At 29.6% G+C, this 12,575-nt stretch overlaps 1 protein-coding gene across 2 annotated transcripts in view; it reads left to right on the top strand.

The window, feature by feature from the left end:
- The first annotated feature begins 210 nt into the window (after positions 1-210).
- LOC106469041 (T-complex protein 1 subunit eta-like) overlaps positions 211-12,575 on the top strand; it is a 37,883-nt gene continuing 25,518 nt past the window's right edge. Inside the window, exons 1-5 of one of the 2 annotated variants that reach the window (XM_013929500.2) lie at positions 211-308; positions 2,616-2,766; positions 7,348-7,454; positions 9,402-9,527; positions 12,148-12,200. In XM_013929500.2, the coding sequence (XP_013784954.1) occupies positions 306-308; positions 2,616-2,766; positions 7,348-7,454; positions 9,402-9,527; positions 12,148-12,200 (440 nt within the window). In that variant the 5' untranslated portion in view covers positions 211-305. Of the gene's footprint in view, positions 309-2,612; positions 2,767-7,347; positions 7,455-9,401; positions 9,528-12,147; positions 12,201-12,575 lie in introns of both variants that reach the window. The other variant, XM_022398237.1, reaches the window with a different exon arrangement.

Below are 12,575 nucleotides of genomic sequence, written 5' to 3'. Positions count from 1 at the left end.
TTACAAAACATAAAAGTTAAATAAACATTACACAAAAATATTTATAGCTTACATTATGGAGACGCATTTGCTTTACTTTAGAAGTAAGGATATAAAATTTAATTCGGCTGTAAGTCTTAATATAGAGAAACACGCGTGTTTTCGTTAAACGTCCTTTTCACAACTTAGTACCTAACATTATTGCAATCATTTTAACTAAAATAATTTTATTTTCGCTAAAGGGGGCGCGAAAGTAGTTCTAACGCGAGCGCATTCCATTACATTAGATTCGTGTATTTGAGAGTTAGGACAAAGCAGGCAGAGAAATGGTGAGTATTTATAATATCGCTTTGCATCATTTTGTACAAATATTATTATGTCGGCCCTTGTTTCTTTATTTATAAAGATATGATTACTTAAGTAAGTTGTCATATTATGTTATGCAGTGAAGATATGGTTCTGCTTTCAATTGCATTGTAATACCGACTTAGCGTGGAACATTCGAGAAAACTGCGTAAACCGCCGCCCTACAGCTTTATGCTGGTGAAAAACAGAAAGGTTAATTTATTTGTTAAGTTACAGCTAAATATGAATACGTTTGTTGTGCTAAAATTCGTGCGTTTGAATATTTACATTCAAGTTTTATATCTTAATTTCTTTGAACATCAGTAATTAACAACGAAAACATGCAATTTGGAAACAGGTGACCAGATGATAGGTTTTCACTTTTTTCGTTGGTTAGAGAATTAATAATACTCTACATGTCAAACAAAACGTCGCTATCTCACAACTGATATCAGTTTTTACTAGTATTAAATACTCTGAATGATTATAATCGGCTTGTTCACCACCGAGAATTCTGTAATTTCTGGAAAGAGTATAATATCTGTTACAGATTTTAGACTTACACTTTACAGTAATACACGTAAGGTACAGTGAGACCATACATTAATGAATGACTGGTTATTTACTGTTGTGTTGCACAGTAAATAAAGGGAACAGAAAATAGGCCTACTCAATATGGTATTATTGTATTAAAGTACATGCTGGCCTCGAACTAGTAATTCAGAAATTCTGTTAAAAAAGTTACAAAGGTTTAATTACAAGTTCTTACCTCAAAAGTTTAATTTTTCAAGTTTTGGGCATGTATCTTTGTTAAGTTTCAACAAGTCACCCAATATTGAATTTGAAGGCTTCAGACAGCCTGACTTGAGAATAATGTAGGCCTCTTAGTCTTACTTCTATTATGGCTCAAATTAGGGTTATATTATTAAAATTTAAATACTCAAATGTTTTTAAGCCTTTAGTTTAGTTACAGAAGTTTTATTTCGACTTACCCAAAGGTTTTTACAGTTCTAATTTGGGTCTGAATCTCAACCTTATTCCCAATAGCATAAAGAAGAAAAATTAATTTGTTAAGCCTTTATTTTAAAATAAAATGCATAATTGATTCTTCTAAGTATACAAAGATGTTTCAATTTCTAGCTTAAGCATATATTTTGCAGCATGTGTAGTGCATGTTGAAAAAATTTTCTTATAACAGCAAACGTTATGTAAGGAACATACTGAAGAAAGAAGCAAAGAGTGTTGCTTTCTAAACTTGGGTTTGAATTTAAATCAAATGACAAAAGAAGTGATATAAAGCATTTATAATGGTGTTATTGAGAATGCTGGCTTGGTAACTGGACCTACTAATAGCATGGCAGCTTGTATGCCACATTTAGCTGATCTACAAGTACCAGCTTTAAAGAGAAAAGATACACCAATGAACAGTGTATAGTCTCTGGATAATGTACAATTTGAACCTGAAAGCCTGTTATTGTGGGAAAAGCCTCAAAAGCTACCTGTAAGTGATGATGATGCAGAGCATTGTCCACAAGGCAGAACAGATGTGAGACATTTCACAAGCTTGCATTATGAATACAAATAACATTATAAATGGTTATTTTTGAGTTTGCATAAATTTTGGGTGTAAGTGTAAGTACTGTGAATTATTTGATAAGTGTTTAATACAACCACCCATTATTTGAAAAGAAAATTATAATTAGAAGTAATGAAACATAAATATGTTTCAGCATGTTTGCAATTTTATATATACAAAATTTCCTCAACTATCAGAAAGCCACAGCCCCGTTTGACAAAAAAGTCTAGGAACACTGTGCTATATTTATATGAATTGTGACTTAAGGTACAACTAATTGTTCCAAACAATTCTTAATATTTAACACTATACATGAAATATGATGAAACATTAAGAAAGCTTTCTAATTTTATACAATCTAGTATTTTCAGTACAGTTGAAGTTGCACACCATCAGCGGTAAATCTTAAGAATTTACAACGCTAAAATCAGGAGTTCGACTCTTCAGTAGGTACAACAAATAGCCCATTGTGACTTTGCTATAAAACACGCACATTTATGGAGGATTGGTTAGACATTTGTAACATTTACAGACAAGACCTGATGTCTACTTTGTAAACAGTACAAATTAGGAGAGAATTGCTATCTCATTATACTGCGAAGAATATTTCGAAGTCACAGTTGTTTTTAGGTAGATATCAAAAATATGTTCTATAAATTATGTAAAAAATGCTTAGTTTGGCATTTTTTATATGTAATACAATTTGTTTTAGCAGCAGCCAATTATATTACTAAAGGAAGGTACTGAAAATATTCAAGGGAAGTCTCAACTGATCAGTAACATCAATGCATGCCAGGCTGTAGCAGAAGCAGTGAGGACAACACTTGGTCCTCGAGGAATGGACAAACTCATAGTTGATAACAATGGTGAGTTTTTGAAATATTTAAGATCAAGAACCACAAGCTAGTTGGAATGTTGAATAGGCAAACAATTAAACCTAATAATTTCTCTGATAATATACTGGTTTTTGTGGCAATTCTGGTCCAATTTGGCACATTCTTTCACTGTTTTTATTTGTTTGTTACTTAGAATTTGAGCGAAAGTAGACTGATTATTGCACCAAATTTTATTTTCAGTGACAAATTGTTATCACAATCATGTTAGTAATACTAGCAGTAACTTTGTGGCTTTAAAATACCACCATAATGAAAACTTTAGTCATAAATTTAATATTTTCTTGCTACAATATGATTAAAATATATCATATGGTTTCTGACATATCAAATATACTGAGTGAAGTATTTAGCTGTGAAAATTGCACCAATAACAATATTATGTTCGCTACTTTCTCATTAGGTAACATGTTTATTTTTCAAAGAATAACTTTATGATGTTAACTGAACATTAATATATCAATAGTTAAGGAAAATTAATCATCACTTTATTTAAACAGTAGTTAATTAGATATATTTTAAGATTGATATTGTTATTGTATAACATTTATTTAATGTAATTCATGAAGAAAGATAAACTTTAACTTTCTGCACAACTGAGGAGTTTCACCTGTAAACCTTAAATTTTCTGCCCATTCTGTAGCATAAACTTATATTTTCTAAAAAAAACTTGTACCTTGAAAATATCTTGTTTTCTCATTTGATTTTCCTTCGCATTAGTGAGTTTATTAGTACAGCCCTTCTTTGCTACCCCTTTTATTTTGTTACAACATATGATTTAACTTGTATGAAGCACAGCTTTCAATGTAGCTACAAGCAAGGTTTTAAATACAAATAAATAGAGCAGATTACAATAGCTTATGTCAATGTATAGCAAATAAAATGGTGTGAGCAGTAATTTATGGTTTCATGGAAAAGTGACTCCTTGAAAAGAGGGAGAAAGAAATCTAATTATGAACTTTAGAAGAAACCACATTTTGACTACTGCAATCAGCAAAAAAGGTATCTGAAGAAATATGTTAATGAATATCAATATATCTGAAACTGATTGGATAAAAAAAATTAGGAATTTCCTGATTAAACATTTGAAGAAGATATTGAATTCGTAAGACCAAGGGAACTATTATAGTGTATTTTTTTAACATTTCCTTAACCAACTTTTGGAAATTGCACAGTATGAAAAAATATGATAGAAAAAGTAATTTAAATTGTATGAATGTAAGCCAAAACCAGATACCAGAGTCTTCACTGGAAAGGTTGTCTGTGTAAAATATTTCACCTTCACAGTGAAAACATCACCGTATAGTCTCAGGAAAGAGAAAAAAACTTCATGTAAAGTTACACTATCATATAGATTTAATTTTTAACAGTCATCTTGGATGTTGATAATTTTAGTTGAATGAAGTCTGTACTTTTTTTGGGAAGCCTGGTTATAATAACTGTGTGACATGTATGCTACAAGTATGATATCCAATAGAGAAAGGATTTTTTTACTATATAATATTCAAGTTTCTTATTCGTATTTTGTATTTTCTTAACTTTTTATTATTGCATGATAGAAAAGTACTAAACTTTGTAGACTGTTACAACTGTACATGTTTGTGCACGTGATCTATTTTGTGGTATTTGATATCAGTTAAACAAATGATAAATTTCACAACTCCCACATTTCTTTGGATAACTTTTTCAAATAGTTGAGGTTTGAAAACAGTATTAACTGTATGAGAATGAAATTTTGCAGTTTCACCAACATTGAAACTGTGAAACTAAGCATACGGTAACTGAATTTGCATCAGGTATCTTCACAAGATTTGACAAGCTTTTATTAAACATTGCATGTCTGTTGTACACAAAGAATTGGGTATTTTAGTAAAGTATTTTCTGAACTTATAAACCTTTATTCTGAATGAAAGGTGTTTTTCATGCTAACAATAAAAATTCTCCTTTTTATCTTACAGTTGTCATATTTTATTTGCATAATCTCTAAAAACTTCTAAATCAATATTAATAGTTTTTTGTATTTCGTATTTATTTTCCTTACCGTAATGCTAATTGTAATGAAATTATCACTGATAAATGAAATGAAAAATAAGAAATAATATGAATAGAGATGCAGTGTTGATCAGAATCTTCCAAATTACTTATGTTAATAGTTTAATATAGCCTTTTTGCATCTGTTTCCCTTGTACCTACCCATTAGAACTTTATAATCCTAGACTAAAAAAAAATGAATCACAGTTAGATCACTTAGCTGTTTCTGATAGAGCTAAAGTAAATACCACATGACTGCCATATTTCAAACAGCTTTTATTTTATGTTAGGCTAAGTTGAGAAGTTTCTAGTTTTTACATTGTAGTTACTTTTAATAATACATGACAATAAATGAAATATATACATCAAAAGAAAGATTTGTAGTTCTTACTGCATACTTGGGCTTGTTTGCAATCATGCAAAAATTGAAGACTTTTTTTTTCTGTAAGCCTCATTTTAGGTGTCCTAAAAAGAATTCATTGTAGCTTTCAAATTTACATTTTAGAACACACACACACTTTATCAGTTACCAGAACAGAATCTCCAAGAAATTACAGGACCATAGATTAATCATCAGATCAAATTTGTCTTAGAAATTGTAATTTCTGGGCCTATTCCTGAGAGCAAGTTCTAAGACAAAAAATACCAATGATGATGATAAATATCAAGGTCCATCAAAAAGTGTTAATTTGATTGACATGTCCAAGATTCCGGGGGCAAATAGTACTGTTCTGTCTGTTGCCTGTAAAAGCTTGACAACATTTGTGTCCACAGCCATGATAGTCCTTTCAAATATATACATTTCACAAGTTTTGTTTTACAAATGTAACAAAAGGAAATAACACAACAAAATGTTCATTTATTTTAAATTTATTAATTGAAAGAGAGACAATTGGTGACTCACCATCATATCATGGCATTTCTCTGTCTCACTTCTTCTTGTAAACATCTCTTTATTAAAGTTTATGGAGAAAGAAGTCGCTTCTCTAAATTTTGAGTTCAATATGGCACCTGGATACTATTTATTAAGCTTATACTCAGTTTGATTCAATTTCCACTGTGAGAATATAAAATATCATGGTATAAGAGTGATGCCCCTCTGATCCAGAAAAGGTTAGTGAGTATGTTCAGCTAAATGTGTTTTTCCTGGTGTTAACATTATGTGTGTCAGTAACTACTCCTTAATTGCCACTATTTTGGTAGCAGGTCTGTAGAAATGTTCTATAAAATACCTTTCAGGATGAAGAACAAACACTATATGTGGATACATATCTTTACTGAAATTATTAAGCATCAGAAATATGTTTGAAAGGAATATTATTAATATCTCAAATTTATTAGTTTATAAATTTATCTGAAGATTTCACAAACTGCTTCACTTGTCCTTAAGGTAAAAATTATACTTGCCACATTATTCCATAATAAAAAATATTCCTAATCCAAGCTATAGATTACAAGAGTATCAATTTATTATTTAGACCAGTAATTATTTCTTTGCAATCATGTTTTTAAGTGTTTTTCTTATAAAAGTTGCAATTCCAATGACTGAGATTCAACTTTAAACTATATTTGTCCATTAAATCTACTTGTCAATGCTATGATGTCCTCACTCAACATAAGTTGATCTTTTTTTTTTTTATAACTAGAATTGTTATTTCTGTCTCCTGCACACTTACAATATTTCCTATTTTTTATTGTTTAAGGGCAACAGAAGTTAAAAGAGTTTTATAGCTAAATTCTGTGCATCATTTCTATAGTGACCTTTGATTACTGAAAATTTGTATACTTATTTTTAGTGTTGTAGCATTTGAGGCACTGTACTTTCCCAAGATACTTGTAAATGTGTATAGCATTAGTGTCTTGTTTAACATCTGGTCAGATATTTTTCAGCAAAAGTTTTACATCTATTTAGCAAGTGTAGAAGTAAAAATTAATAATACAGATAAGTACAATGATCTGACATTTCTGTGTAATTCCTAACTGTCTTATTTTAATTTTTCACAATTCATTACATCTTACATACAAATATTTGTCATTTCATTTTAGTCACAGTAATAACCATATATAAAACAAGTCACAAATTTTAAAATATTTTCCTTTTATAACATTTAGAAAACAGTCTTTCATTTTATTCAAACATTTTCACTTTAAGCTTGTTCATTGTTATTTATCATCTGTAGGTCCATGTTGTAACTAGCTTCTCAATTTCAGTCAACTAACAATTTCCTTTTCTTATGTACAGCACAAATTATCAGCTAAATAACATTCTATTAATAACATCCCATAGTAATCGTGGTAGTTTTTATTTTGGGGGATACTTATAAATATACTTAATAGTGTTATGAAAGATATTCTTGGTTGTTTTTACACTGAATACGTATTTATTTTGTGTCCCTTTACAAAATGTGTCTACATCAAATACTGAACTAAAAGAAGAAGTTGTTTGTATTAAATAACACATTATGTCATCATTTTGTTATGTGGTGGTTACTACGATTTTTGACTTGTGAATTTTTGTCACAGGAAAAGCAACAATTTCCAATGATGGTGCAACTATTATGAAAGAACTGGACATTGTTCATCCAGCAGCTAAAACTCTTGTTGACATTGCAAAGTCTCAAGATGCTGAGGTATGTGTGTAATAATCCTCTACTGTGGAAAGACGTGATATTTCATGTTAGCTTAGATATTTCTCCCATTTTTTATCATTCTGAATCATGCATAATTTAGGATTCATTAACTATAAACTTAGTCTTACATAATGTCATAAACAAACAGATTAACAAAATGATGAATATATAGATGTCAGTTGAAAAAGTCATTGGAGATATTATTATGCTTGAAACAAGGACTATGGGTGCATTTTAACTTTTGGAAAAGAAACAAGGAAACACTTCAATACTTTTCCTAAAGATAAGTTATTGACAATGTTTTTGTCATTTACTCATGATTTGTAAGAATTGCAGATATTGTATTAGTACTTTCTAAACTCCATGCTGTAGAACATGAATTTTCTGAATGCACTTTAGCAGTGTATAGTAGGTAATCTTATCAGTAGCATTACAAAATATGATAGACTGGCTATTTATATGACACCTTTTTTACATTTAGTTTTACCTGGCAGTAGTTAGATATCCAAAGATATTTTTCCAGTCAAAGTTAAGTTTGAGACAATTATATCAAAAATTCTTTAAAAGGAACTTTTGTCAAATATTAAATATTAATAGTAGTGAAATATGGTAGCAAAACTTTTCTCATTTTAAATTGGACCTTGTAAAACAAATATTTTGAAAGAACATGCTGAAATTCTTCCACTTAGAGTAGTCTCTAGGTGTATCCCATTAGTTTACTGCTACTATCTATTTATGTCAGAAATAAGTGCTACTTTTTTAATGAACTTATTGAATTCCAGTTCAACCCATACTGATATCTCTTTTGACAACAACAGTGAAATCTAAATAAATATTTTTTGGTGTGTGTGTGTTTTTATATATACTGACAAGTATACCACAAGCACCCCATGAAGCAACAGGTTCATTAATCAATAACATTTAACTGCTAATTGATTATTATGTCATCAAAGCAAAAGAAAAAAAAATGCATATAATAGTAATCATTAAAGTAAAAAAAAAAAGTAAAAACTTATAATACCAAGAATGAGGTTTCGATACTTAAGGTGAGCAGAGTACAGGTTGCCTATAATGTAGTTATATGCTTAACAACAAACAAACATAATGACAATCTTTTGATTGCTTGGATGGTTGAAATAATTGAAAATAATGGTAATTGGAAACTCTAATTTTGATTTGTTGATAATTTTTGAGTCATGACAATAAACAATTAAGCTAAATAAACATTGGTTTTGGAAATTATCTAAAAAAATGTTAGTTTTTTGTTTTTGGTAGCATATACTTGTATATTAATGTAACAAATGTTCTTTTATGATCTGGATTTATATGTAATATGTATTATTTCAATGAAATCACAGAAAATAATAGGGATGGTTTTATGACATAATTCAGGACAGATCTAATAAATCAGCACAAACAGCATTTTCATGCCATTTAGTGGGTACTGATTGTCATACATGATAAAATATGAATAAACTTGAGCAAATAATTAAAAATATGATTAGAAATGGCTTGCTCAAATTACCTCGGACAACTATTTTTTGAAACATGGAAGGAAGTTATCTTGGGCAAATCACGGAAGTGGTTAATCATGAATAATACTGAAAAATATTTTTATTATTGGTTTGTTGGAATAATTGGAAAGATTACTTTTGAATAGTTGATTATTTTTGTGATTCTAATTGATGTAATTGCTGCTCATAGGTAAGTTGTTTCATTGCCCAGTTCTATTGTTATGGTATGATTAGTTATACCATTGCTTGATGGTAGAACTTGAAGTTTTCATCTTGTTTATAGAATTATTAAAAAATACTCAATATTGAATGTATATAAATACTGTCATAATTTAATTTTCTATGAGAACTTTGTTTGGTATGGTATATTAACTAGTCATGAAGTGCTCAAATTATAAACTGCTTTATAAAACCAGTATTTTTTCCTTCTTAGGTTGGAGACGGGACAACAACTGTAGTTTTATTAGCTGCAGAATTTTTGAAGCAGTGTAAATCATACATTGAAGAAGGTGTACACCCACAAGTTATCATAAAAAGCTACAGAAAAGCAGTTCAATTAGTAAGTTGTCATTGGGAGATTCTTATTTAATATACTAAATTAGTACATGACATGAGTATTAGAGAAAAAGAAGGTTAGAAAATTATGGTAATTGTTTAAGTAAATTTTCCACATTATTACTTTATTAGTTAACAAATGCTTATCTCATTTTATATTTCTGTAAGTATGAACATTGAAGTGTTGAATTACAAGTTTTGATTTTAGAGTTGGAATAAACTAAAAAGGCAGACTAACAATTTTTGCATTATTTTTCTTTAATAGTTGAATATTGAATTTCTAGGCTACAACTGACATTACTTTTAACAAAAATAATTTGTTAAACTCTCGATATGGGCTCGGTCAATTTGACCAACCATGTGACCTCTTTGTACTCGTTCAGTCTTTATAGATTTGATACTACTAACTTTCAATATAGTTTTCACAAATTTGGCAGTCTTTCACATACAAAATATCATATTTTTTATTAAAGTATTTTTAATAAACTAAAAAAAAAAGATTTGTCTCTAATTACTACTAATTAGCTACTGCTTATACCAACAGAAAGAACATTTTCACCCCTACGTAACTTTGACAGTTGTTTATAAATAGCTTGAAGGATAAAATAATAATTTTGCCAAAACCATTGAAGTGTAATGATTTAGTCGTTGCTCTGAACAGGAATGGGATTTTTTTAACCCACATACAGTTTATTTAGAGACCCGACTAAATTACGGGGATTTTGAGTGTACTTGTACAGTAATTTGATAACTTTTTGGTCTTCAAAAATTTATATTTGAATCCTAAAAAATTAGTATCTGTACCCTCTCCCCCCAGAAGAATAAACAAGGCTTACGTCAATGCTTAGCAAGTTCGATGCATGAGCTCAACATTTTGTAACACTGTTACATACTCGAAATCTTTGTTTGTCAGTGTCTTTCCCATTTACTTTCCAAGTGTGGTGAAAGTGAGAAAGGGTAGTATCGTTTATAAGAGTGTGCCCAAATAACACCTTCATATACTTTTGCTGTGAAATTCCACAAACATCAAATGGGTGACCATAGTACTGAAACATCTGCTATGTAATTGGATAAGCCAGGCTCATGACCTACAATGTTTATTGGATCAGCCCAACTTTGAACCATATAATAAACGTTTTTATACATTCTAATTGCAATTTTATTACCCTGGGAAATTCCTGTTGAAAGTGTTGTAGGAACTATAAACTGCTATATCCCATATTGTGTTCTCGGAATGTCACCTCACTGAATACACGTGTGCATTTTGCACTTGAGAGTTTCATATTACGGGTTATACGTAAACAGTCTTATAACATGGGTGGTGAATTATTGCTTTTTTGTCAGTGGGTTTGTAATTTGTTGGTGACAGTAAACACAGAAAATATATGGGATATGTTTAGCAGTTGAAACTGTCAGGGGAAGAACTTTGAAACTTCATGATCAATAATGAAGAAAAAGGAAACAGCTGCTCATTATATTTGATTTTACAATTTTTCTTTTCATTCTATTTCAATGGGTTGTCTACAGGCTGAAGAATCAAATAATAAATGTAATAACAGGTAGAATATAACGTTTTATTGAAAAAATGGTATATATGTATTTAGGAGGTTTCAGAGGTTGTGCAAATGAAATTCGAGATTTTTGAAACAAAGTAAAGTATTTTAAATCTTAAAATGAAAATCACTTTGCACTCAGACTAGTTAAAAAAAAAGGATTGATATTTTCACGGACAGATGTAAGTAAATGGCTTTGTGTGCAAAAAGCTTCTAATGTTTACTATAAGTCTACAAAATTTTGTAAAGATACACTTAAAATATTAAAAGTTATAGCATGAAACTATAACAAGCACAAAATGGTTATGAGGGCGGTCCCAGGGACCAAGCTTGTGTTGAAAGAGTTAAAAGGATACTAGCTTTAAAAATTAGATGTAATTCTATGGGAGTTTTAAGTCTTAAAAGTAAGGGACACTCCTGAACTGTGACTCATGGTAATTTTTGTCACAAGTGATTGGTATAATATAGTGATATTTCATATATATGAACATAAAAATGAGGACTGGTCTATTTTATAGAAAAGTTTTATATATTTTTACCCATGAGTATAAAATGTTTTTAGCGATATTTTGTAGTAGTAGTGGAAAACTAAATTATGTTAATCATCAAGTTTAGTTATAGAATGTTCTCTATCTGATACTTGTAGGTTGTCAAGTAAGATTTGGCTGATATAATTGCTACTTTGGCAGGAATCAATTGTCAAAACTTCAGTCAAAGCACATTGAAAAAATGTTATAATTTTTGCTAGTATATGAAATAGGAACACAGAAAATTGGTTCTCTGATTTTCCAATGAACAAAATAAAGTTACAAAAATGATTAATGCCTCATATTAGATGAAATGCAAGATGATTGTTATTATATTTTGTAAAATATTTCTTAGAGAATTTGTTATGTTTACAAGTATTTCATTATCATTGGAAATGTGACAATGACGTTTCAGGCATCATGTGTAACCTCATTGGGAAATAAAACATTATTGTTAGTTATACATTTATCTGATATGTAATATTTACACACACGCACATATATGTATCAAAATCCTGAAGTGGATTTTTGTTTTGAATTTTAGGCTGTGGATAAAATCAATGAAATCTCTGTGAAAGTGAAGAAGGAAGATAAGAAGTAAGTAGTATATTTATTTGTTAATCTCTTATTTTCACCAAAATGTGAATTTCGGTAACGAAAGATAAGTTGGAGGCCTAATATATACATCAGACTAGTTTAACTGAATTCATGGCTCATTAGTGCTGCTGGGACAATGAAGTAAATAAATAAAGTAGACCTCTTATAGTGGTGAAATGTAAGTAGTTTTTGTGGCTTAGATGTTTACACAACGCCAATAACTCCTAAACTATTTTAAGGTGTGAGTTGTGAATAAAGAACTATACATCTTACTTAACCAAGTAAGTAGGTTGTCATTAGACTGATAAATTAGTAGTGGATAATTTGCTAGCATTGTCTAGTAATCTAATAACAAAAAACCATGCTCAAATAAAA

Source organism: Limulus polyphemus, unplaced genomic scaffold (assembly GCF_000517525.1).
Source record: "Limulus polyphemus unplaced genomic scaffold, Limulus_polyphemus-2.1.2 Scaffold93, whole genome shotgun sequence".
NCBI classification, from domain to species: Eukaryota; Metazoa; Arthropoda; class Merostomata; order Xiphosura; family Limulidae; genus Limulus; species Limulus polyphemus.
The sequence above is the reverse complement of the archived record's forward strand: the minus strand, read 5'-3'. Positions and strand labels throughout refer to the sequence as shown.